Source organism: Dromaius novaehollandiae, chromosome 15, assembly GCF_036370855.1.
Source record: "Dromaius novaehollandiae isolate bDroNov1 chromosome 15, bDroNov1.hap1, whole genome shotgun sequence".
Classification (NCBI taxonomy): domain Eukaryota; kingdom Metazoa; phylum Chordata; class Aves; order Casuariiformes; family Dromaiidae; genus Dromaius; species Dromaius novaehollandiae.
Genome location: NC_088112.1, coordinates 15,281,511 through 15,308,789, shown reverse-complemented (window position 1 = coordinate 15,308,789; position 27,279 = coordinate 15,281,511). Strand labels below are relative to the sequence as shown.

Genomic DNA, 27,279 nt, shown 5'->3' with positions numbered 1-27,279 from the left:
GGGGGATGGTGGGAAAAATTATAATAAAATACCATAGTTCATATTTTAATGGTCTTCTGTGCAGCATTATCATTCTTGTTGCAATTACAAAATATAGTTTACTATAGATTATTTTAGAAACAAGTCCTCAATGTTGGACTGGCAAAAGCAGGTTATATCTACTTCAGTTATTTTTCTATAATTTAAAAATAAAACTCATGAAAGCATATTCTGTATAATAGATGCAAGATATCTAGCTCACATCTAGAAATAATTCTGTGACTCTCTGATATTTCTGTTTTTCTAAAAGCTCAGGCCTAAGTGAACTAAAAGACAGACCAGCAGCAAATCATCTCCCTATCTTGTGTTTAGGAAAAAATGAAGAGGGGAGTAAACAGTTTCAGTAGAAGTCTGAAGCTATGTTTGTGTGTTGAGCATATTTGCCTTCTAAGATAAAACATTGGCCACCTGTGATCTAAAGCTGAAAGTTTTTCAAATAATTCAGAGGGGTTTCAAGAAATCCTAGAGAGAACCTTATTATCCCCTCCCCTTTTTTTTTATCTGGACACTTACACTTTTAGCCATATATATAAAATTTAACAAATGGCTGATGATGGTATCTTTGTTTTATCTTTGTGAGCCTTTGTCTGCCCTTCTAATCTTTACTGCTTTCATGTGCGAGAGTTGTAGCCTAGTTTCCCCTATAGTGGTTCCCTCATTTGTACCTTAGCTGCTTGTTTGTCGTTCACTTCTGTCGCTAAAAATCAGCAGTTGAAATCATTACTGCATGCATTCAAGCTTGTAAAAGTGGGATCACTTCAGCAAAATTTTGTTCAGCTTAAATATTTTTCCTATAGCTTGTATGATTGGTATAGAATATGAAAGTATATTCAAATTGGCATAAATTTCCTAGCATTTGTGAAGCTAGATAGCGCGAAACTCTCTCTTAGGTGGAACTAATTCCTGGTGAAAGGATGTGATTGGGTCATACTTGTGCTTACGGAGGGATTATGTAAAAGCTTGATTATGAAACCAAAGCTTCACATGAATATTTGTACGTCTTAAATTTAAAAATATTTCTCTTGTACCTTAACGTGCGTAGGAACCTGAAATTACATGGAACTAACAAAACTGGTCTATTTAGATATTCCAGAGGGAAGAAATGAGAGCAAATCAGTGATTAGTCTAAGAGTAAAAAATTGCGGTGTGTTATTGTATTGGCCTCGGTGCCAAGGTAAAGAACAGAATCCGTGCCTCCAGGAGCTCTTGGACTAAAAAGATGAATTGGGTGCGAACTGGACAGGTATTTCATCAACCTGGACTTTGCACTTCTTAAAACAACTTCAGCAAGTTAGTGATAATGAAGACAAAACCATAGTTTAACTTGGAGCATACAGTTGCTCTGTCCATTCCAGGGAGTTGTTATGCTTATACTAAATAATTTAATATGCAGGCTGTTCGATGCTTGCGTAGCTCTCCTGGTTGTCCTGTGGTCTTGGAAAGGTGGGGTGACATTCTCCACAAAACGTACAGATCCTCCTGCTTGCTGTCCCTTCATTTGAAAGTCTACCCCTTGCTCTGGCCTTTGTAATTAAACCCTCCACAATTAATGGCACAAAATATCCTTACAACCGCTACCATAACATAGGTAGCTCCATACCAGCAGAAGGCAGCAAGAAATCCATTAAAGAGCGATCTTTATGTAGAAAAAGCTTGTAGTAAGTTTGAGGCTTAAGGGACTTAGAACTGTCTCATACATTTTTTATGGATCCTCAGCAAGATCTCTGTCGCTGGCCTGCACGTACTTTATACAGAAGTGGATGTGGGATTCTGCACAACATGCTGACAGTCATTTCGGTGCTTCCTATAGAGAGAAAAAGCTGAGCACATTTAATTGGAGATACGTTATTGCACAAAAATGTTGCAAGGAGGGCTGAGGTGACAAAATAATTGAAGTAACTGCTTAATAGCATTTTATATTTTGGACTGATCGTATAGGAAAACATCTCTTCATGGATTATTAATAAGCAGTTGAACTGGTTGTGTAAACACTTTCTGTTTTATAGGTTTTGTAACATAATTCTTGCTCAAATACCTCATGAGGTCAGTAAATCTGTCCTAAGCCCTTGAGGCATTTTCCTGAAATTTTAAGGAAATGCAGAAATGAAAACTAGATTTCAGGAGTCCCAAACCACATTGCCGTTTTCTCATTTCTCCACGCGGAATGGGCAGGCATAATTATCTGTAGAATTACGTCTTTTACTCCTCTTGGTGACAGCTACCTTAACGTATTGTTTGTGTTAAAGCTTAGCTAGGGCACTTCCATAGCAGGGATTTCTCTGAATATGACATGCTGGCAGGCAGGGACAGAATGGGTGAATTACAGCTAGCTGGCTTCCTGGCCTGCCAAAAGAGCCTTCTTTTGTTTCACTGTTGCAGTGCACTGCTTGAAATTAATGGCATGTGATGAGCTTTGAATTCAACACAGAGAGAAAGTTTGTGTCTGTATTGCGCAGGGATGGTTTACAGTCTGTGGCTCCTGAGAAGTGTTTTGAAATGTCACATCTTGGTATTTTGTGGGTTAGATGAAGCAAATGCAGAAAACTTCCTACTGTAAATTAAAAAAATCTTAGTATTCAGTTCTCAAAACCTCTTCAGTAATATTTGGCACTGGAAATGCTTTAAAGCTGGTTGCTGAGCTCCTTTTCCATCCTGATAAAGGAGAAAAATCCTATTGTCTGGAGTGACACAGGTGGCAAAGCAGTGAGGAGTCTGCTGACCTAAATTGTGGTCACAAATCTGCAGTGAGAATTGTGTCTATGCTGAACGCTTTGTTGCCAAGAATGGGTGTACCAAGCAAAGGAGTTTGTGTGGTTTTGTTAGTAATTTAGAAACCACAGGCAAGATTTTATGGCTTTATAGGCATGGCTGTTTTTGAAAGTGCTTGAAGGTTTCTAAAACGTGCAAAAGCTTCTGAGCTTTGTCAGAAACGCAGTAAACCTACTGATTGTTTTGCACGAAAGACGAGTTCATTAAAACTTTCTCCTTTGAGGAGTGTATAAGTATCTTCAATTTCTAAATTAAAAATCACTGTGGAAAAATTATACTTGCGAAGGCCCTCAGCCTTTAAGATCCTTCAGTAAAGCTAGTGTCTGTGCACGAACACTTGAGGGTATGTTCTAGTCTGAACACTAGGACTTGGGTTTTATTTGTCATCTTGGCATTAAGTGTGAGTATCTCTATCAGCAAAAGATCAGCGAAGTAAATGATCTTACCGATGTTAAACAAGCATGAAATAAATTGGATTGATATGATTTTATTTTGAAAGAGGAAACTACTCATGTTTTGTTGTGGTTTACAAATATTTAAATGCTTGAGCTAATTGTCAGCCCCAATTTTGAAAGAGGAAGCAAAATAAAATGTGCGATGTGTTCAGAATTTCTCATAGTGCTTGCCAGGAGGATCCACGTTTCAAAAACAATTGGCCTCCTTTCAGATACAGATTTTAATGAGATTATCTTTAAAACTGAAAGAATGTGCAAGTTTGATTAGAAAGTTTGGCCATGTTCTGACAGCAGGTCCTGGAAGCCAGTACAGAAAAATGTTGTACTCACTTGTGGTAGAATTGATTTGTTTGGGAGAAAGAAGAGTAGGAGGCAGTAGGTAGCTGTCTAATAATTATGGTGAATTTGTAAGTTAGTATAAGAAAATCTATACTGTTGAACACAGACTGCAGGAGCTCTGAAAAGCAGTTTTAGTGGCCCAGATGTTATCTCTGACTTTTAAGTTTTTTAGCTGGTTATTTGCCACTAACAACTTAACCGCGCACTTTGTGGGTTGCACAAAGCGTTTTTAGCGATCTAATCTCAAACGAAAAATAAACACAATTGTCGCTCACGTTCCTTGTGTTAGGGCTTTTCCGACAGTTCAGAGATCAATGTTCGAGTATGCTTGAAGCTCTGGAGGTAGGGAGCATGTTGCATTGCAGAATGAGTGTGAAGAGACCTGGTGCATGAGAAAAGATCAATTTACTAACAGGCATACATCCAGCAGAGAAGTAAGGAATAGATACTAACAGGAATGTGCAAATTAAGAACTAAAACTGTTCTCAAAAAGTCTCTTGAGTATACGTACATCCTTTGCTGGCCTCCTATCAATGTTTCGTATCAATGAGTAACGAGAGATGGTGCAAGGAAGGCATGGTATTGTGGGTGGTGGGGGAGATAAGCTTTTGAATACCAATTTAAATAACCTGGAGTATGAAAGGGCTTGAGAATCACTGAGCTAGTATAAAGAAGATTAAACAAGGTCTTTTGGTCCTTATAACAATGTTTGAAAGGCTGTTTTCTTTCTCATTTAACATGCAGCAAGGACATATGGGAGAAGGCGAGGTAACAGTATTCCTATTTAATTTTCTAATGTTGACAATGTCTCATGGGAGAAATAACCTTAAGTTGTTACTAGAAAGCAAATCCCAAAATTTAAGATTAAAAACCATCAGTTTTGCATAAGTTTATGTAGTCTGCATGCCATAAATAAACATTTTAACTGAATTACATTGTATTCCAGAGTAGTATACTATTTAGACTGAAATGATCATAATCCTTTCAGTGGACATCATCTATATGAATTCTTACACTGGAGAGCTACATTGTGTGTATGTTACCAATGACAATACTGGAGAAGTTTATCTTTGGTTCTTTGGGTACTGGTGGTTTTCTTGATGCAGTACAGAGTATAGTGAATACTTGTCCTGGCCTACTAGGTTAAAGTGTCAGATCCTGCAAGGATGCATGTTGAGTTATGCAACACGAGTGGTAATGTTGATGAACCTAAAAGAAGATTGTTTAGGCATGGAGAACTGCTCCCTTCCAAAAACACCTGCAGGATTGGGGTCTTAAGAGACAAACAAAATATGCATCAATTCACTGGGGGGAAACAAAATCACGTTTAAGTCTATATTACAATATTTTGGTCATGGTAGAAAGCCAGATTTGCTGAGTTACAGGAATAGGCTGAATTATGGTTGATTGTTGGTTTTCAAAGTGTTACTTTAATTAAAAGCATAAAAAGATTCTTGAAGATTCAAAAAAGTTGATCAAGTCTTTGGTTTTTATTCATATAAATTCTATGGACTGTTGATCTTTATTTATTTGTTAAACCTGTGGGCTCTCTGATTTTTGCATGGAAAATGTTTGGATATTGCAACTGGTCAAATTTCCTGTTTTCAAGAAGTTGTTTTTAAAATCAGGTAAATTAATGTAATTCATTTTGAATGAAGAGTAACAGAGCAGGATAAATTAACCTTACCAGTACACTACTGTGTTAGATTGTAATGAACTCTGAAAAGGCAGACATAGTATACTGTATCATAGGTAAAAATAAAATGTATCCAAACATTTCTAGCACACCTCATGTGTTTACTTACTTTTCATATATTTATTTATTCCTGTTACACCCATTAAATGAGTAGAAGTCTGTTCAGTTTATTGTCTAACTATTGAATGTTGTAACTAAAGGGTGAAGTTACTGAAGGGATAAGTTTGTATGCTCTGTTTATGATGTTATACAAAATAAGAATCTTAGTTAAAAGTAATAAAACTTATTAAATAAATCTATAATAAAAGTTTATAGTAGGAGAACATTGGACTGCATAGGAGAAGCATGCTACAACATTTTCTCTTAGAGTGAGTCCATTAACCAATATCTTTTGTAACATCTAAGTAAACCTGGTCTTCCCGAGGAATTACACAGTATTGGCTAGTTTTCAGGCATCTTTTGCAGGCATTTACAGTGAATCTTACTGTTTTTATTAGGGTGTTTTTTTATTTACAAGTGGATGGTTTATGAAGGGTTTTGATACCAGGTGATTCATATGTGTAATGTATTTAGCTGGTAGAATTCCTTGTTTTCCCATCTGTACTGTGAAATTGTATCTGCTCAGGGTAGGGAGTTAACTGGGAAGTGATATATATGGCTTAGGTTTGAGTAATGTCTGCTATTGGGAAAGTCCCTGAAAATAATTGGGCTTATACACTCTTCTGTTTTGCATCTTTTAAAAGAAATTTGTTCAGAAGCACAAAATATTATGGAAAATAGTCAGTTTGAGCATCCATTGGAAATACTGTTTTGTTTCAAATTTTCATTAGTCGTAATTTAGTTATGAAGAAGATAGTGACTTTTTCTCTTAAATAATGTATTTGAGTTACTGAATGGTACTGGAACCTATAAGGTTCATATGATATAGAGACCATAACTGCTCATTAAAAGGCAAGATTGTAAACAGTTCTCCTGCTAACACAGCAGCCAGCGTGGGGTTTTCTTTTTTTAAATTTAAACAGCACTTTCTTCTCTTAGTATGTATGTTTTTTTTTCCCTTCTTCTTTTATTTATTTTTTTTTAACCCCCTCTAGGTCAGTCTTCACTGTTTCCAATGGAAGACGGGTTCTTGGATGATGGACGTGGGGATCAGACTCTTCACAGTGGTTTAGGATCACCTCACTGCTTCTCTCACCAGAATGGAGAAAGAGTGGAACGGTATTCACGTAAAGTCTTTGTCGGCGGACTGCCACCAGATATTGATGAAGGTATGCCCGGAAAAATTTAACCAGAAATACACCTTGTGGCTTAGTGACAAAATTGCAGTGTGAAACCTTTTGTCTGGTAGCTAAGGCATGATTGTTTTCCAAACTCTGCAGAAGACCTTTGATATGTAAATAGATCTCTGTATGTCACCACTCTCAGTCCATGTCAAATGTGAGATAATTCGAAACTAGTTTCGGCTACAGCATTGTTCTACCTTCGAAGAGTAGAATCATGTGTTCATCACACATTTAACAATATAAAATTATAAAAAAGGGATGGTGATGGGAAAATAAGTAAATATCCCCTGTTGAAATTCACCACTACTTTACAGTCTGTTTATAGGCACCAGAAGGTAGTGGTAGGAGGAGTGCTGCTGTTTTTTTATGAAGTTTGTATAGTCCTAATAAGTCTTAATTCATTATTTAGATGCTTATGTGAAATTGCTTGGAGATTGTTTTTGGCCAGTGATTATGTCCTATAGTAGCTCTTAACATACATGTGTGTTGAAGACTCAGAAAAAAATGAATCTATGCAGAGGCAGTTGCATATATTGAGGAGCCAAGGACTTCTGTTGGGTGCATCCCGCAGACTGAGGCGACAGAATACAGCAATCTTTATGAAAAGCATTTATCGTATGCAATTGTTGTGAAATTTTTTTTGACTAGACTTTGGTGTTTTGCTGTGTATCATCCTGAAGGCACAATAGTTAACTGTGAGAACTATAAACCTGAAAAATTCATGGTTTATCGCTTTTTCTTAGTTTGTTGTTTTAATGTCCACTTTTCATGTGAGGGAAAGTGGTAATACATGTCACTGCATACTACAGTAATATGACAACCTGACTTGCGTGTCAAACAAAAGAGCTACATTAATCCTGATTACCATAGCTTTTGCCTTTAGCATTTAAAAGGTTGACTATAACATGGCATCTACAAGAAAACATATTATTTTAATCTTTTTTCTTCCACCTTTGTTATTTTAAAAGCAGCTGAGTGCATGAATACGTTGGTCTGTGTAGGCACTAGTTATTGAAGCATAAGACCCTTGTTAAACCTGTGCTTGGAGAGTAGCTTGAGTTTTTCAAAGTTGCCTCTGTCAGCACTCTTCCTGTAAATTACCCGTGTCAACTAGAGTAAGGATAATGCGATTTAAAATCTACTGCACAACCAAATTTTTGAGGTATTTTAAGTATGTGCTTTAACATTAAGCTTGTGTTAAGTGCTGTTGTGAATGGAGCTCTATTTTAAGAACAGATACATGGTAAGTATTGTTTTCTGTGGTTTATATCTTCATCAGCATGTAACCTTGACACCCTTGCATTGCAGTATATGATCCTGCTGACCCGCAGTGCACAGAGAGCTGTCAGTGCAGTGGCCTGTCAAGTTGCTATTACATTAGCAATGTCGGCAAAGAGTATAAACAGACTGAAAAGGACAGCGCTAGTAACACCTTTGCAGATTTCTAACAGAGTTTGAGCGTAGGAAACTCCTCTAAACTGTGTGTTAAGAACCCCCAACAAAACACAGTTGATGAGTTTCCAACCTGGTCCTGCAGTATCCTCTGGATAGGACAGGCTGGAACGCTCATAAAGTACCATTCTCTTAGGCTTTTCATTTCGCCTGTTTGTCAGAGCTGTCAGCAGCCCCCAGTGGAGTTATTCCTGGTTTTGAGACTGTATCAGTAAGGAATAAAAATCAAGAGAGTCTGAGATTTCTTAATGAAACGTTTTTCTGAGAAGTATGATGACAAAAGGAAGAATGGTGAAACACTGTGGGGAAAGCAGTTGCATTAAACATTGCTAATATAGAAAGCGCTGTAATACCTTAAGCAGAGTACTGCTGAGCAGTGTGCCAATTTAGATGACACTCCAGCAACAGGATGTTTTATCTCTGTTTCAATTTTTTAATTAAAATTTCTTGTCCAGAGAATTTTTTTTTCTCTACTGATGATTCAAGTATGTTTGTGGAGAAGGGAAGGGAATAATCAATTTCAGGAAGAACAGAGTTGTAATTAGAAGGCTTCTAGAGGACTAGCATATGTAAATTTTTTCCGGAAGTACGAGGTGGAAGAAAAATTTAAAATGGATGCAACAGTTGCTTCATGATACAGTGATGTGCTGTTTGCCATCTCTCCTATAAAATCACACAACTGTGTTCTGCAAGTTTACTGTAAGTTAGTCTGAGCTTAAGCTTAGATAATATTTGCAGCTGTGGCACTGGCACATGATATGAACGGAGGTGGCTGTCCCTTCATTTTTCTCCAGTCTTTGCACAATTACAAGACAGATTGGCAGATCTGATGACTTACTAGCAAGTCAGCAAGTTATCTGTAAACTTTTTGTGGGAAAGTGCTTGAAGCTAGGTTATGATAGCTCTATAGATTGAGTGACTCCATTTCTTTGAATTAGTAAGTTATGAGCTTTTATTTATAACCATCGATGGAAAGAAAACCTTGATCTTTCAACTGTTTTGTTTTCTACTGTATGCTCTGACTTGTTAGAAAGATTTGTCGTCATTTACTAAGCATTTCCACAAACTGCTCAACTTTTAGGGTTGCAGAATGTTTGTTCGTAGCCTGGGAAGAAGTTACCCAAGATCTGTGTTGCTCAGATGTCTTACATGTCATACAATTGATTGATTAATGCTTTCATTTTCAGTTCATGCTTTTTCTCCTTTCTCTTTATAGATGAGATCACTGCTAGTTTTCGTCGTTTTGGACCTCTGATTGTAGATTGGCCACACAAGGCAGAGAGCAAATCTTACTTTCCTCCTAAAGGTAAGTCTGATAATTAATATCATATGAGTATTTTTGAATCTTTTTTTTCTCAGTAAAGCTCCATTTTGGACAAGATTTTTGTGTTAATGACCCTATGTTTAGAAAAAAAAGTTGCATCCTTAGGGTTGGTGTGCACTGATGGACTGTAGAACAGGGTCCTGTAATTATTATCCACTTCTCCCTTAACTTCCTGTTTTTACTTTATTTCTTTTTTTTTTCCTGTTGTTCCTTTTTCTGCTTTACTCATTTTTATAGCAATAGTCAAGATCAGCCCTTTTTAAAGGGGCTGAATGCCCTCCACAGAAGCCTGGAAGGATCTGTAGCTTATATTCACAACCATACTTGGAGGCATGCTTCTAGAGTTGTGGCTCTTGTTCATTTAATACTCTTGACTTATCCTTTGCCAAAGGAGATGGGGAGAGAGTACATTGGTCACAAATGTCGCTGCTTTCCTTCTTGACAATGCAGAGTACTTGCAGCAGGCCAGGCTGGGAGTGTGCAAGAGCATTGTAAAGTCTGTCTTTTATTATGCTGTAGCATGATGACATAGCATCAAGCAAAATTCTGGGTTAAATTATTGACTATATCTATATGCCAATAGAAAAGGAAATCGTATGTTTGTTTTTCCATTTGTAGGATATGCATTTTTGCTGTTCCAAGATGAAAGCTCTGTACAGGCACTGATTGATGCATGTATTGAAGAAGACGGAAAACTCTATCTTTGTGTCTCCAGCCCCACTATCAAGGACAAACCGGTAGGTAAAATATTCAGTGGCTATGCAGCTCCTGTATGATTGTTAGAAATTGTGCTCTTCAGATGCCCTTTTTTTCTTTTTTCTTTTTTTTTCTGTTTTTAGAGCACTAATGTTTAAATTTCTTTAAATCATCAAAGAAGTTCTCAAAGAGAAGATCAACTTGGGTATTTCTAAACTCTGAAGTTAATTCTCAGTGATGTGCATTACATACACATCATGAGGTTTTTTAGTCTTGTTACAATTCACATTTTTCATAGAAAAGATTTGCTAAATTTCATGTTTGTTGATGTAATAAATATATTTGCAGGCAGGTATTTTATGCTTATTGTTGAATGATGCAGAATTCACGCTGTCTGTAGTACTGTATGGAACGTGTTTTGACAGAGACAAATTAAACCTCAAAAAACGTAACATGGCAGTGAATTGTACATTACTAGTGCAAATGATTTTGGGGGCTGAAACAAGTCAGTTAATAGTTGGAGAGACTTATGCTGTGTATCTATCCTTTGAATTTGACCAGCCGTAGGCAAAGTAGCAAGTTCTGTGTAGTAAATAAACACACGACCTTGTGCATTGGAGTCTGTTCTATTGAGATAACACTAGTCTAGTGCTTTCACTTTACTTGACTAGAACAACACAAATAGCATAGATACATATGCAATAACATAGTTCATATACCACAGTTCAGTCATGATTAAGTAAATGTGTAAGTAGCGGTTTTTTTCCTACAAATTTAGGTAACAAGTGGTGAAATTTAGTATGCTCAAGAGGTCTGTTTTTATAGAGATTATTACCATTTCATCTTGAGAAGTGATTGCTGAACAAGTAGAAAATGAGTTAAAAAATACAATTTTTTAAGAGATTTTCTTCTTTGTAGGATACTATTTTAATTTATGTTACTGAAATATTTTCTGAATTGTGAATGGTTTAAAAAAAAAAAGGCTTTTTGTCCATAGGTTCAGATCCGGCCTTGGAACCTTAGTGATAGTGATTTTGTTATGGATGGTTCACAGCCTCTTGACCCACGAAAAACCATTTTTGTTGGTGGTGTTCCTCGGCCTTTACGAGCAGGTACACTGCGTGTTCTGCAGCACTGGGCATGTTGAATATGCTGTCTGATTGGGGGAACAAGGGGGGAGACAAATTATTTCAGCAAGGGAAGTGTTAAGTGCTCTTGACACTTATACTGGGAAACATGAATACAAATGAACTGTCACATTTGGTGCTTTTAGGAAGGGAGAAAAAAATTACTAAATCTACACCACTGTTTTCTTTTCCTTTGTGGTTTAGTGGAACTTGCAATGATAATGGATCGCCTGTACGGAGGGGTGTGCTATGCTGGAATTGACACAGACCCTGAGCTGAAGTACCCAAAAGGAGCTGGGCGGGTTGCATTTTCTAATCAACAAAGTTACATAGCTGCTATCAGTGCTCGCTTTGTTCAGCTGCAGCATGGAGAGATAGATAAACGGGTAAGGTCTTCAAGCACATTCTATTTTTGCTCCATGCCTTCTCTAGAAATGGTTTTCCATGTAAATGTGAGTGCGTCACTGTGAAGACTGTAAATGTTAGATCAGATCCATTGCATATTTAGGGCTAGATTGTGCCGGTTAGATACAACACAGAATAAAAATGAAGGAGTGGTGCAGAGCTCTTGCTTCTGGAACATAGGTGGCAACTGTGAAGCAGACTTTCTTGAACTGCCTAGCATCATGGGAAGCATTTCAGCTCCTTGCCCTTCTGTAAGAATATTGCACTTGTATACTCCCACTGCAAGTGTTTGCCCTTGTAGTGTTTCTGTAAAGTCAGAGACTGAGGTATCTGCCAAGGATGGGGCAGTTCCTGTTCCTGTTCTACATCTCTGTAGAGAGTAGGCAGAATCTGGCCCTAATGTTATATGTGCTGAATGGTCCTAAAGAGCATCATAGCAATGCATTGTAAACTCCTTGGTGGCCACTACAGCCTCATAGTCATCCTCCACAGCTTGCTTAAAGGCTGTGCCCAGTTAACTTCTTAAATGATAATTTATTATAATTATTTACAGCTTATTTTATTCCTTTATTAACAGAAATTAAAGGAGTATGCCAAATAGATCTGCAGCTTGCTTCTCACTGCACTCTAATCTAAAACGTGACTGTGACTGGCCTATTATGGTAATCTTAAGGCCACAATTTTGAGGAACTCAGATCCTTGCATCTACTGTTCTGTCTAGTTCGTGCTTTGCCTCAAGATTTTCAGGACTCAGGATTATGTGACTGTCATTATTGATCTTAATTCTATAATTACCACTGGGTGGGGGGAAGCCCTAAAGCCCTTACCTCTAAACTTCCGTCAGTTGTCATTGTTAAATGGCTGATTAGCCGATTATAATTTCACCCCTGCTTGGCTATAAAGCTGGGGAAGAAGAATTGGAACAACAATTTGACTGTGGGCCTGGGAACTGGAATGTCTTTGTTCTAATCTTGGCTCAGAAATAAATTCTGTATGGCTTTGAACAAATAATTTGCCCCCCCACCTTGTGCAACTTCTGCTTGCATAAGCAGACACTTGGGTGAATAGGTCCATTGAAGCTGGTGGGACTGCAGATTTTAAGTAAGTACTTGTGAACTCTAGCAAAGGTTTTGCAATCTATTTCCCCTTCCTTCTCTCCTCCCACTCCTCCTTATTTCCCCATTTTGTACGTGGTTCAGAAGAAATGTAGGGAGATAAGTGCTCAGAGGATTCGTTAGAATAGTTGTTTTGGATGCACGAGAGAGATAAATGCAACAGCGACAATACTATTTATTATTAAGATACAATTTTTAATCAATTCTTATAATAACATTTTTATATATACATAAAAATAAAATGAGTAACAAAGAAGGATTTCCTGCAAAATTAGACATGGAGGTGCTGTTAAAGGGTGTGCCCTTCAGTGAGATAATACAAGTTAAATGCTCGGTGGCCTGCAGCTCCCAGCACTGCAGAGGTTCTGAGGAATACTGCCACCCTAACTGTGTCTGATGAAACTGCTGTAATTTAAGCTACTTTACACTGTACATTTGAGAAGCTTCAATATATGTAGCACAAGTAACAGATCATATTTGCAGGTGATATTTTGCAAGTCGTGTTTGGCACATGTGCTTCAGCACACAGTAAATATACTGAAAACTGCAATATCTCTTGGTTGCTAACTTGCACAAAACCTAAGGCTGCAGTTGCAGGCCAAAGCAAGCAGAGGTATAATTATTTCTGCTGTAGTTTGGCCTTTAGGTTGCAGCCTAGACCAGCCTCTGAGTATGTCTGGGACACTGGTAATAGAGGAAGACAGCTTCCATATTAAGGAGGCAAGTATAGCATGTTTGTAGTTTCTGCTCCTTAGCGTTTATAGAAGAAGGCGCTCATCACCGACTGCCCATCTAAAACTAGTTAGCCAAGCTAGGTGTTGAAGCGGGAAGGTGATATGATGTTAGGAATATGTGTTTGCCTCTGCTGTTTTACACATTTATTGTTGTGGGTTAGCATGGAGGGATGTTTGAGAAACAGAACTCTTCAGGAATGGAAAACAGAAAAAAATGAGGGGAAAAGCAAGGCTACTACACTGCTTTGAGTAGTTTGTTTGTACTGTAAGCACAAATGGCATCAACTACTGCAGTGACCTGCCTGGACTGTGATAAAATTTGGTAAGTTTAAAAACACAGGAGCTTGTGAATGTCCTTATTTGGATTAGTTGGCATACTACTACGAGATCCCTGAGGTCTACAAAAGACCATCGCTATGCCAGATGCAGAAACAGAACGGTAACATTGGAGACACTAGTCTTGGTCTGGATATTTGGAAATGTTTTTGAAAAAAATGATTAAATAGGCTTCAGAGAAGGCTAACAAGCACTTCCAGAATAGGAACTTGTAATGTAGCTGTACTTTTTTTAAGTTGAGGTTTCGTGCTGTGCTGCTGAGTAGTCCATGCATCGACCTTGAGCAGTCCTAAGAAGCAGAGGAATGGGAGTGAAGGTGATCATTAGTTATGAGGTGAAACAGAGCCTTTAGGGGATGGCAGTGCTGCAGCTGTGATTTAAACATGTACACACGTCTAAACGAGCTGTACTCCACGCAGCTTGGGCGCTGAGAGCGGGGAGCACTGTGTGCCTGTCGCAGAGGAAGCGTCCTGGAGTGCCGCGGACAGGGTTTTGTAGCCCACGGTACAGCAGGCTTGTTTTTGGTATGCAAATGTGTAGATTAAAAGCCAGTAGCCTGCAGATGTTGCAGTGTAGATGTATCCTTGGAGCACCAGCTGGTAAGTTTCTGTGAGTTATTATCAGTTAAGAACTTGAAGAAAATTTTCCTCTCCTTTCTTGTCTCCTGTGCTGAATTGCTACGCATCATCTTGTCCTTAATGCCAGCTGCGTAGGTTGGCGTTTTAAGCTTTACATTTGATACCAGCAAGATGAGGTAGGTCTCCTTTTGCTGAGTGGAGTAAGCCACGGTAGAAGGAAACAGAAATGTACTATTCATTAAAGATAATAAATGAAAATTTTTGAAGTTGGAAATTCAGACATTGAAATTTGCAGACTACGTGCATTTTTAACTTGCAGTTACAGTGTTGTGTAAACAGTTTATATTCCTCCCTAAAAGGGTAGGAGCTTAATTGTGCATCACCATACTTAAACCCCCAGAATTCTCCAAGGTTTTGATAAGAATCTATGGACATAAATTCTGTAACAATGTGTTGATTGGTACTTTTTCTAAATAGGTTACAGCATGCGTGATAAAGATGGTGAGCATCAATTTTGGGTTTTTTAAGCTACAAGGAGGAGCAGTGGGAGCAGGATTGTTCTCAAGTTAAGTGCCTGTAGTTTTGAGTGTTTAATGTCTACGATCAAGTGATCTCAATCCTGCTAGAATACAGATGGTAAATAATGTGGAATTGTCATTTCCTACGTTGTTACTAAGAATTGCAAACTTTCTTCTTGTTTTCTGCATACAGGTGGAAGTTAAGCCATATGTCTTGGATGATCAGCTTTGCGATGAATGTCAGGGGGCCCGTTGTGGTGGAAAATTTGCTCCATTTTTCTGTGCTAATGTTACCTGTCTGCAGTATTACTGTGAATATTGCTGGGCTGCTATCCATTCACGCGCTGGCAGGGAATTCCACAAACCCCTGGTGAAGGAGGGAGGAGATCGCCCAAGACATATTTCATTCCGCTGGAACTAAGTGATTACTGCAGTGCTCATATGCAGGCCTCAAATTAAGTGCACTCTTCTGTTATCCTGATTGTCCCTACCCCACCCGGCCCTTTCTCTTATTCAAGATAGCATGTCCTTTTGTAGTAGTCTGTAATTTAACAATAGTATAATGAAAGAATGACCTATAATATGGGTATTTTGTAGAATCTTGTCATTGAAAACTGTATTGGGAACTCCTTTTCGTATTGATAACGTGTTGCAAGTAAGTTGCATTCTCTTGTCTTTACTACCAAGAGAACACTTAATTTCATGCAACATTTTCTTAGAGGAGAGAAAAATATTAAGAAAAGAGAATTGAAACAATAGAGTATTTTGGTTTTTTAATTAAATTATTGTTAATAAAGAACATAAGAATACTTTTATTAAAATAACCATGTAACAATAACACTATCGGTCTGTTCTGACACTTTCCCCCAGGGAAGCCTGTTTTTGCCTCTCTTTTTGTTTTGACTTTTCAGTTTTTCCAGCAACAGATAAAGTTAGCATTTACCTATCAACAGGAAAGAGCATGTTTAAAGCAACAGAAAAGCATGAGCAAAGTTCAAGCAGCATTATAATAGTGATTTTTTTTTTTTTTTATCTCTTAAGGGTTTTGAGGCTGAATTTTTAGCTCGGTATGTATCTGACCGTGCCTCTGACTACCACCCACATCCAAATTACTAATGAGATAGGCAGAGCTTACTATATTTTCATCAGAATGATTACATTTTAAGAACTCCTGAATGTAAAAGTTGAGTAAAGTTACTACTGAGGGGAGAGTGCACTTTCTTTTTTCTTTAAGAGAATTCAATTGTCTGGTTACAGCCCTAGAAATCCTACCAAAGCTAGAAAAATGACAACTAGTTAACTGGCATTTCCTCTCCTGAAGGATGAATATATAGATTTTATTTTTGATGGCTATATATAACTCTATATCCTAATTACTAACATTCATCAGGGGCCAGCCTTTGCTCTCCATTTTGACATGAAAAAGTAGAAAACCTGAAGATACCTCAAGGATATCACTGATTTTTATTGAAGTTTTGATATTCCAGTGTGTCACACAAACTAAAATTGGCTGCTTATTGGTTTCCCATCTTGGATGTAAAGTTAGTTTTAAATATCCTCTAACTTAGTTGTAACAGAAGGCATAAAGCTAAGTAATTTCCATGTCTTGCTTTGCACTGTTCCCTGAATTTGTGTGCGAGACAGTGCAAACATGCATATGCCTTTCTTACTCTTCCTGTAGAAGAATATCCCAGCTAAGATTCCTCCTTTCCAGAACTTAATATGGGGAAATAAGGAAACGTAGGTATTTTGAAGTGCCAACATTGCTAAGTTAATGCCTGCTTTATTATAAATAAGTTCTACCTTGAGAAGCATTAACAGAGTACATGTTAATTGAATGATGAAGAGTGGGTGCAGGGGTTTAGTTTGAAATAGTTGAATGAAGGAGTAGTTCTGAAAATTATTTTTATTACTTTTGAACTAATGCCCTGGCCAACTTCTAAAATGAGTTTTAGCAGTGTACAAACAAACAAATTCAGTGGCAATCTTCTAAACTGCCCGACTGGCATGGTACCATCCTCGATTCTCTCAAACCAAAGACTTGCCTCAGCACTGCTTGGAAAACATCTGCTCCATAAAAGCCTTTGCCGGCCCCCCTCATCCCGTTCCCCCCACCCCAGATTATCTTTATGAGAAGCAGTTTTTATTTTCAATACAGGCTTTAATGAACTATACCTTATCAAGTTCCAAAGGTCAAAATGGAGACATTTGCTGTCTACTAGTCAAGTATAGAAAGGGAGCTGCTTTTAATGAAATCCCTGAAAATATTGACAACAGTAATGCAAATGCAGAGTGCTCTTGTGTAGATTGTCAGGGACTTTTTTTTCTCTGAAGTACATAATTATAGTTGGAATGTTCCTTTAATTTTTTTAATGCTTGTAGGTGGCTTGGGGTGTGCTATTGTGCCGATCCTACCCAGTTAACAGGTGAGATGGGTTACCATTACAAGAAATAACACTGTTTGAGAACTAGCTTTGAATAATAATTTTTCCCTTTGTACATGACCTGCTGAATTTCGGTACAGTGTTTTTGTAGCTAACTTATTTTGTCATGCACATAATGTATATTTGTTATGCACTACTTTTGTATATCTTGTTTTTCCAACAGTGAGCATTTTTAGGCACACTTTTCACTGACGGGATATCTCTTTATGCAATACCTCAATTTTTCATATTGCAAAGAGTAGCTTTTTGTACTTTTATTACTGAGAGATCTTCATATACTTCATTTTTTAATATAAATAATTTTAATAAATTTTATTTTCTTATATTCTGCTTTTTATACATTTCAGTGCTCTGCATACATTTTGAATTATGGATGTTGTGCACTGGCAATGCTATTTTAGAATCTGCAGAGAAAAGAAAGCATGTTGCTTAAACATCTTAGCCCAGCACCAGGTATTTGGTGTACATATAATTTAAGAAATAGTATATGTAAAGTTGAGAATTAAAGAAGAAAAGCATGAAAGTGACAAATGACACTGTCTTTAGACCCTGAAATTTAAATGCATAAATATAGTGTAGAAATTTCAAAGTAAAGAAACATCAAAATTGTCTACCGCTTCTTACTAAGTTTTTAAAAATTATACACAAATGCAGACGTTTTTGGTGAATGTTTAGCCATTTTTAATATTAATAACAAATTGATGTTAGGTGTTTGATGCAGAAATGTGTCTGCTCTTTTAAATTATATTTAAAGAATAAAAGAGAGCCTGCTAGGTGGCAGGCATGTAATGTTAGTATGCATGACTAATGTAAGAAATTGTTATTCTACTAATATTCACTTGTGATTGTGTGACAAGCGTGTTTACAGATTATTTGGTTACACTTCGATTTACAGGGCATAAACAATTATATACATTACTCTGTACTTAAATGGTGATTACATGTCCTTCTGATTACATGGGATTTGTAGTTGGAGTTACCATGTCACTCCAAACATAATTAACATGTAATTAGTTTACAAGTCGTAGGGTATCACTTCAATTTGCAAAGGGGTTAATAAGCATGTAGTTTTATCACACTAGCATGGCACTGGCCATGTATTTACAATGTAGTTACAGAGTAATTACATGGTTATTTTTGCAATGTAAAATAAAGTGTTTCTGATTATTTTATATGTAAAGGAACCCCACTGCCCCGTGCTTTTTGGTATAGTATATACTTCTCCATACACAGACCTCTGCAGAATGCAAATTTAAAACTTGCAGTGAATGAATTTAGCGTTTTATAAGGATGCTGTTGGAAAGACTTGATAATTCACCCCTTTTGTTTTTGAAGAGTTTAAACCTTCTGTTAAAAGGTGATTTAAAACTTGAATGTGATGAATTGTGGCAAGTTAACTTCAAGTTATGTGCAATACCTATTTCAGACTTCTGGAAGATCTTTGCAGTGTAATTCTTTGTTTTTAATTGCAGACATTTAAAAATGTCATTTTCTACTGTTCTAGTAAATCCTCTTTCTTGCTGGTGTTTCTAAAGAAAAGAATCAGAAATCAATCTTTCTACTAATGTAAATTTGAGATTATTTTTAAAAAATGGAATAAAAGGTTTTGGTCATTTGCTTTATTTTATTATCTTATTTTAAAGCTACTGTGATAGCATTGTAAGAATTGGGACAATATTGTATTCAACTGTTTTATTTTTTATATTTTTAAATTTTAAAGTATAATTAGTTTTTATAATTTTCATCAGATTTTTTGTTATATTTTTTGGAAGTGAAACTTTTAGCAAGTGGGTGTCTAGTTTTTACTAATCCCTAATATGTTTTTCCCCCAATGTATTGCTCATATTATCAGAAGGAAAAGTTATTTAAGTATGTCAGTTAATTGTACTACTTGGCTGAATTTCCATATAGTTTTTACTGTGTATGGGGAGGTTGTAGTATTTATTATAGCATTTTAAATAAGGGTAATTCATTTTTTATTAAAGTCATTTTCACGTTTAAGTTCATATTTTTGTATGTTCTACTCTAAGTTATATAACACAAGTTACTTTTTTTAAAGAGTTCATTTGTTGAAGTGCTAGTGAAAAATTAATGTTATTAAATAGTTTGCAAATGACTATTTATACCAGTATGCATATAATTTTTAAATATTTGTAATGTGAGATGTTGAATGAATAAAACTTTTAACTCAATTTTTCTTCTTAACCTTTTTATTTTAAGCTTCCTGTAGAAACATGTTCCTTTGTGGCTGAAGCGCATGGGGCTTGGGAAGTGATTTTGAAGAAGTGTACGGCAGATGTATGACTATATGATGTGTTAAGTGCTTTAGGCTAAGTTCTGCAGTTCTGTTCTGGTCAAAACTTACTGGTTTGGAGCATGGTTTTGCAGGGGGTAAGTGTGTGAGGGGAGTACTAACCACTTAAGAGATGCTGGTACCTTGAACACTGCGTTAAATTGGTATGAAATAAATGTGCAATATTGCAGAAATGGAAAGGGTGTGTCTCTCTAGGACTGCAGAACTGCATTCTGGATCAGGGTGAAAGAAGCAGCATCTTTACTGCTGCTGTCCAGATGATGTCCTTAGGGGATGTTGAATGCTGACTACTTAATTTTGTGAATTTGGTACTTGTTGAGTATTGTCTAGAAATCTCATCTAGCTTTGGAAAAACCCTTCAGCAGGTTCAGCAGTATTTTTTAAACAACCTTAAGCATATCCACTTAGGCCAAAGAATCGTAGCCAAATGTTTCATGACTTGTTTCTGCTTGGTGCTCTCTGCTGCTCAGTAATAGGGACAAAGATAAAAAGCAGTACACAGCTGAGAAATCAAACTAACTGGGCAGGTGACGTGTTCAGTGAGAGGAATACCACTAAGGCACATGTAGTGCAGCAGATCAGTCAGAAACCACTGCCAAGGCAATAAGATACTGGTTAGGGCCTGGGTATGGCCAAGCATGGCATGGACAGCAAGGATTCTTTTTACTCATCTTGCAGTTGTGATCTGAGACTCTGAGAAGGAAGAAGTCTGGCATTATAAAGACCATTCTTAGATCAGCTTGCTAATGTTAGCTGTCAGTTTAAAATGTCTAAACTTAAAACGTCTAAAATACCATGTGGGGTGTTACCACCTTGTGTATTTGCCCTCCATCGACTATGCAGCAGGAACCATGCACAAGAGATTCATAAATTTTGCATCCTCAGCAGCTAGGAATCCCGCAAACTTTATTCATTTTTCCATTTTGATACAAAAAGCTAAGCTTCAGTGAACTATAATTTTGGTTGGTCTAGAACCAGGTCTGCTGAGTAGAATCATGCATTGAAATATGCACATGTAACTCAAGAGAAAAACTGCCCAAACTACAATACCCCGGTAGGAATTAAACTGCGTCCATTGCATCAGACAGCATTTTGCCTGAGTGTCTAAGCTGCTAATCTCTTCTGCCACCATCTGAGGAATGGTGTTGGAAATGTTAAATAGATGTTGAGTACTCTTCTTTTCCATAGGTGCTTCAGGAAATGCAAATCTTACGGAATAGAGCTCTGATAAGCCTAGTACTGCAAGATGCTAATCATTTGAATTCCCATTGGCTTTAGATGATATGAACTTAGAAGCTAATGCTTTTAGAAACTAGTGTTTAACAAGGATAAAAAGTTTTGCTGGTGACTCCCTGTGCATGCTTCCAACAACTTGAAATCAATATTTAAAAATAAAATGCTGGTTAAGCTTTGGATCAAATATGGTGGCTGGAGAGGGAATGTCTACCCAGTGAATAATGAATTCCTCACCACTGCTTTTTGTGCCAGCCAAATAATACCAGGCAGTATTGACCAGTTTATAGCATGTGACTTGGCTGGTAGCGGAAGTATTATCTATCCATTCTCTGTGTTAGTATTGTTAGGAAATAGTCATGGTTCAGCCTCTCCCAGTGTGATAACAAGTTCTTGGCATTGTTTACAAGTGCAAATAGCCTTTTGGAAAGCATGTGCTTATCAGTGTTTTACCTGGTAATGATTTTTAAAGTACTATGATAGACTTGAAATTTGGTCTTGGAATATGGGCTTTTTAAGTCTCCTGATACCATGTTAGTGGAAATACTGATATCCTTCAAAAACAAGGCACTGTCTAATTGATTTCAATTCACAAATGTTACAAACTTAGAAGTGTGCATTAGGATAGAACTTCTGATTTAAAGTTCTGGATATGTATATTCATTTTGAACTTTTCCCATCTGAAGATTGCAGAAATACTCTGAATGTTTAATAAATTAAATCTCATTTCACAGGCAGAGTCTAAAAAATTCAGCTCAATAAGTTGAAATGCCAAAAGTCTGGAGTGCTCAAAAATAAAAAATAATCACTCTTGGTAGTGACAGCCTTGGCTCAATCTAACTTGCTGAGAAGAAACTTTCTAGGAAAGATAATATGTCAGATCCCTTTTGGATTTATGTTTGTCCTGAAACTACAAATAAATGCTACAGGCAGACTGCAGAAGGTGGAGGTATGCCTGATGGGTAAAATTTGAGGATTTCCACAGTATGTGAATCTCAACTCTTTCTTTCAGCACAAGCTGCTCATTGAGCACATAGTTAGCCACCAGCTTTCTCTTGGGTGCTACTTTCAGTAAATGAACTGCTACATTCCACGTCAGTGAAAAAAACCTCATTTTGGGTGGAGATGGATAAAGTCTGGATATGGATGGATATCCATATCCATGGAGATGGATAAATCTGTACTATCTACTACAGATTTAAAGGCAAAGATGTATTTTAAAGAGAGTCTCTTAGCTGTTGAATTGTTGCTGGACAGTTTCTACTGTCTGTCCTGATTCTCCAGCTGCTGTTTATTCAGTGCTATGAAAGCCTGCTCAGCCACAGTCCTAAATGCACATTGCTTGCCTACAGGAAATCTAAGACAAATAACAGCCTCAGAAAGGATAGATGAGGAAAAAACACTGACATCTCTTCCTCTGTGTAAAATAAGCTGATTCAGTCTGTCAGTATGAAAAACAGCCTCTGGGATAAGAATATACTTGCAGCTGTCTTTCCAGTCGTAGGAATTGAATGGAGGGGAGGGAGGGTTGAACCAGTGCTCTAAGTACATTTCTGAACTCCCCATTTGTGATGGGGGGAGAGTCTTTCTGAAACTTGATGCTCTAATTAATGCTGTCAGATAGCAGCTATTTTCATGGTACCCAAACTAAAAATCGCTGGCTTTTTGGAGGGCTTGTTTTGGGGAAGCTTTTGAATTCTAAATATTACTTTATTTGAATGTATCTATTACTAAGATCATCAGTCCTCCTTGTATATATATAAAATGTGGAAATATATAAGGTCTGGTTTCGCTTTTGTTTTTCTTTCTGAAATTTTATTTTGGTGAATTGTGAACGCTGGGATTAAACCCTCTAAACACAAAGCAGGTAAAGGGTAGCTGGGGGAGCACATTTTTGGTTTTGCATGAAGTTTAGTGTTTAATATGAGCTGAGTTTTGTTGCTCTTAGCTATGTGGTGTTTTTTAATTCTGAACCTATATGGTAGGATGAGTTGGGTCTGCTTTTCGTGAGAGTGAGAAACAGTGGTTTTATTTAAATGACGCACCAATAGTGTAGATGCAGTTGACGCATGCTGTGTGCTGCACTAACACAGTTCTGTAATCCGTGGAGGGTATCAATTCACACACCAAGCAATGCATTAAAAAAAAAAAAAAAAAAAAAAAAAAAGTTGTCTCTGCCAAAGCTCTCCAACCCAATGCTTGTGAAAATGTTTGATCAGTCTGACTCACCATCTCAAACTGCTGCTGACTCATGAACCAGGATCAGTTTGCTTAGTGATTGTTTATGCCTTACTATGCATGTGAAAGCATTAAGGGGTCATTTTAGAAAAGTGCCTTTTTTCAAGACAGTACATGTTGCTTTAAGCACATGCTCAGTACCGGTTTGTGTAGAGAGTCCGTTCATGCCAAGTATTTCTAAATTTTCTTTCAGTGAGTTAAATGAGATTTTTAGATTTCCGAGGAACAGTCCCATCATAAGCAGCACGGAATAGCCCCCAGCTTTGCTTCAGCAGGCCAGCTGTTCCCAGGCAGATGCTGCTCTGTACACACTGGCAGAATTGACTCAGTTCTTCAGTCAGCAGCAAGAAAATTTCCTCAAGGCTTGCTTTTTCAGGGGAATGTCTTTGGAGGAAGTCAGTGGCAGAACAAAGCAGTGACTGCTTTAATTTTCTTTGCAGAACTAGCAATCCTTTGAAACAGAAGCCCTACTCTGTTTCTTTTTTGGCAGAAGCCTTATGTCTTTGGGAGTAGGAAGGGAGTGGTACAGGGTTTGGAACAGTTCTGCAAAGACCTTAGTACCATTACAAAGTGGAACTACTGCTGAGGAGCAAGTATGTTCAGTGATATTTGTACTGTAGTTAAATAAAACTGATGTATGTGGACAGATGTATTGATGATTACATTAGCCTGCAGGCACACTTTGGACTGAGATTATCTTAGATTTCAACAGCTAAGAAAACCTGAGCTTTCTGTGCTTGGACAGACAGTCTTGGAGGATCCAGGTTACTGCTGAATCTGAGGATGATTTAGTGATTTTGCTTTTTATATCCTGTACTGAACAGATATTCTTCCAGGATGCAGGTGAACAGTATCTGGAGGTTTATCTCAGGTGAGAATAACTGGTATGTGCTCACCAAAGACCTCACTACCCATTCTCCAGAATAACAATAGGAGCAGTTAGTGTTGTAGTCCCTGCAGCCAAATGTTTCAAAGAGCCGAGGTAAAATTTTGCTCTCTTTAATCTGGAAACAAATGTGTCATCATTAAATACCAGTAACTTGCACATTTGCATGGGAAATTGGAGTCAGAGAAACTGTAGTCCTAACCTCCTTTGTGCTACATCCACTTGACTATAAATCTTTCCCCAAAATAAGGCTGTTTAATTCTGTTGTTCCATTTCAGTGGTGATTTTTGGGTTCCCCGATAGTTTTATTTCAGATTGGGATTCTTTATTTAAATACTTTAACACAAGGTTTTTCTAAGCCAATGGCTTCAGTCTCATTGATTTGGGTTCTGACTATGGTCTATGGATCTTCTGGGTAATTTGAAAATCCCTCAAGGAGAGACTCAGGCTTTTATGTAACAAACTTTATAATCTGCTAAATATATTTATGTGCAGTATGGATAAATGGGAGAATATGCTTCTCCTTATGAGTGGTGTGAATGTAGTGATTCCCACAGGTATGGTTTGTAAAGCAATCTGAGCTATGCAAGTTCATTAATATGAAATGCAGGTGTGTTAAAACGGCAGCTGGCCGCTTTATATCTCTGCTGCACTGTGCTGTTGCTTACATTAACTGTGAAACCTATTGTAAATTACGGAATTTAAAAGTAAGCAAAAATTGAAGGCATAATGCATTGCTTCGATTTACCAGAAAGTGGTGAGTTTTGTTTTTATAATGATTCCTTGTTATACTAATAAATGGTCTCCAGTGTATATTGTAAAGTAACCACATTCTAATAAAACACCTCATTCCAGTGACTCTTATTAACTCGTCTGTGAAAACGAGGGAGATACAGTAATTATCTGCACTGTTGCAGCGGGGGTAATTAACAAGGTTTGACTGTAGCTGTAGTTCTCGGAACTTGCATAGTTTCCACAAGAAAACTTGCTAACAGTGTTGAGGATTCCTGTTTCAGATGGATTCATACTTTGAGGATGGCAAAGTGATCAAGACAAAGTAATCTTTCACAAGCAGTCTGCCTTGCCAGAGTTATGTTGAATCATGTAAGTACTCTGTGCAAGTCCACTGCAAAGAGTCCTCACAGAGAATCAACAAATCTCGAACAGTAGAATGAGATTCCTTTCTACAGCGATGAGATGAATCACTGAATGTGCATGCAGTAACGTCCCCTTGGCTGCTTCCTTCTCCCTGGCATAGGCTGTAGGCATGCTAACACCAAAACCTATGGTATTTTAAAACAATGATCAAGGTTAATGGAGGAAGACAACACATACTTGACCAAAGTAAAACTCGAACAATGGGATCTGGGGAACAATGCAAGCTCTGAATTGGAGAGCTGACATTTGAATTCAAAGCAAATGGCATGATGAGCTGCAGACTGAAAGCTAGAATCTGATCTATTTTTAACCAGACAGTTGAAGAAGTGGTGAAGCAGAGATATTGTTCAAAGGGACAAATAACACCGGAGGTAGTGAATAGCTGATACAGTCAATTTGTGTGTGTGTGGAAAGGAGGGTGAGGAACAGCGTGCAGCTAAAATAGCTGAGTTTTCCCGTTCTGCAGGTCGTTCGTAGACTTCAGCTGGCATTGATTTTTGTCAGCAATAATAGATCCTAAATGGGATCTGAGCTGAATTCGCTTTTGAAATCAAAGTTGTGGCAATCTGTTGGTGGGGAAAGTGGGCAGAACCTGTCACACAAGGGATGTGGGTTTGTATCAGCAGAGTGGAAGAATATTCCATGAAACAGATGTTGGGAAATCCTCTCATTTGGGAGGCCTTTTAAAACTGCGGTCTATGAAGATGCACTGAGTGGATGATAGGAAGGAAGCAGCCTGTCAGTTAATAAAGCAAACTCCTGGTTAGGAACACACAGCAGCCAGCATTCATGCAAAGCGTTAAGAGAGCTGGGTGCTGTTTAGGTTTATGTGGGGGTCAGGGGTGGGTGGATTGAGACCCATGTATGTTCAGCATAGAGAGCAAAGCACTTTCTTCACTGGGGCTTTGTGATTAATGGATGTGACAAAGTTTGCACTCCAGGATTGGTTTTTAATGAAGCTGTTCCCAGATTTGGTTGCCTCCCTCTCTGTGTAATGCCCCCAAATTGAACTCATAGGTTACCTCACTAGACCAATTTGTTAGCTCAGGTCTTTGAAGGGGAGGGGGGGCCCCTGGTGTTTGGAGATTTTTTTTGAGATCACAGTTGATCCCAAGGCTTTTGACTCAGCAGTTGTATTATATCTGTGACCTCCTTCTCGCTGCATGTGCTCTGCAGCCTGCAGTAGGGGTCCTTTTATCGCTGGAACATAACAATTTGGGCAAACTGTCAGGCTGTGGAGGTTGTTTTCCGTTTTTTCAACTACGAACAGAAAATGCTTTTTATTGACAGTGTAAAAAGTAGCTGAAAATCCCAGGATGGTTTGCAGAAGGGTGGGTTTTATTGGGGGTGGGGGCCTTGCTTTTTTTTCTGCTTTTCTTTTTTCTTTTTTTTCCCCCCCCCCCATTCCCTGGCCCCCCTGATTTCACTCGTGGCTGCTGCAGGAGCACCGCCAGGCTCCTTTGCGGGAGGTAAGGCTGCCATCTGGTGGGAGCCGCCTGCACGGCCCCGGCCCTGGACGCCCGGCGGGGCTGGGGGGCCGCAGCCCCCGGGGCGGGGCGGGCTCGGGGGCCGCCTTGCAGCCCGCTGCCGGCCGGGACATCGCTCCCGTTCGCACCGGAGTTTTGGGATCCAGTTTGCAAGGTGCACAAATTGTTGGTGCAATTCGTATTCTCGTGTTGGGATTAAAAAAAAAAAAAAAGTCTTTTGGTGGAATTTACTCTCATTTGTAACGCTTTCATTCCTGTGAGTGCTTAAATGGGCCGAAGCGCTGAGAAATAATATTGAGTAGTATTTCAATGCCAAAGCAAAATTCAGTACGACTTGGGCTTTAAGCGATTTGAGAAATCCCACTCACCATTGGCGGTACCCAATAAACGCGTGTGCTGCAGTGGAAGGCGTCTTTTTAGTGAACGTGGCAGGGGAGGAATTGAAAGCATGGTAGGTAGCTTCTCGATATTGCACAGCCCACATTTATACCAAGCTTGAAGAGCAAAATGACCCCACATATTAAAACTAGTGTTACTTCAACACTGTTCACCGTGTAGCTGGACTTGCCCACTGGTGCGGTGGCAGGTGGCTGTTGGATAGTTTGCCTTAGACTGCTGTGAAAATTCACAGTATCAGAGCAGACGCTATAGAC

At 38.1% G+C, this 27,279-nt stretch overlaps 1 protein-coding gene across 3 annotated transcripts in view; it reads left to right on the top strand.

The window, feature by feature from the left end:
- The window catches only part of CPEB4 (cytoplasmic polyadenylation element binding protein 4), a 46,980-nt gene extending 27,478 nt beyond the window's left edge, over positions 1 to 19,502 (top strand). For 2 of the 3 annotated variants that reach the window (XM_026122610.2, XM_064521016.1), the window contains exons 3-8: positions 6,393 to 6,566; positions 9,250 to 9,339; positions 9,976 to 10,094; positions 11,051 to 11,165; positions 11,385 to 11,566; positions 15,060 to 19,502. In XM_026122610.2, coding sequence (XP_025978395.1) covers positions 6,393 to 6,566; positions 9,250 to 9,339; positions 9,976 to 10,094; positions 11,051 to 11,165; positions 11,385 to 11,566; positions 15,060 to 15,287 — 908 coding nt within the window. In that variant the 3' untranslated portion in view covers positions 15,288 to 19,502. Of the gene's footprint in view, positions 1 to 4,346; positions 4,371 to 6,392; positions 6,567 to 9,249; positions 9,340 to 9,975; positions 10,095 to 11,050; positions 11,166 to 11,384; positions 11,567 to 15,059 lie in introns of all 3 variants that reach the window. The other variant, XM_026122609.2, reaches the window with a different exon arrangement.
- Positions 19,503 to 27,279: the final 7,777 nt, after the last annotated feature.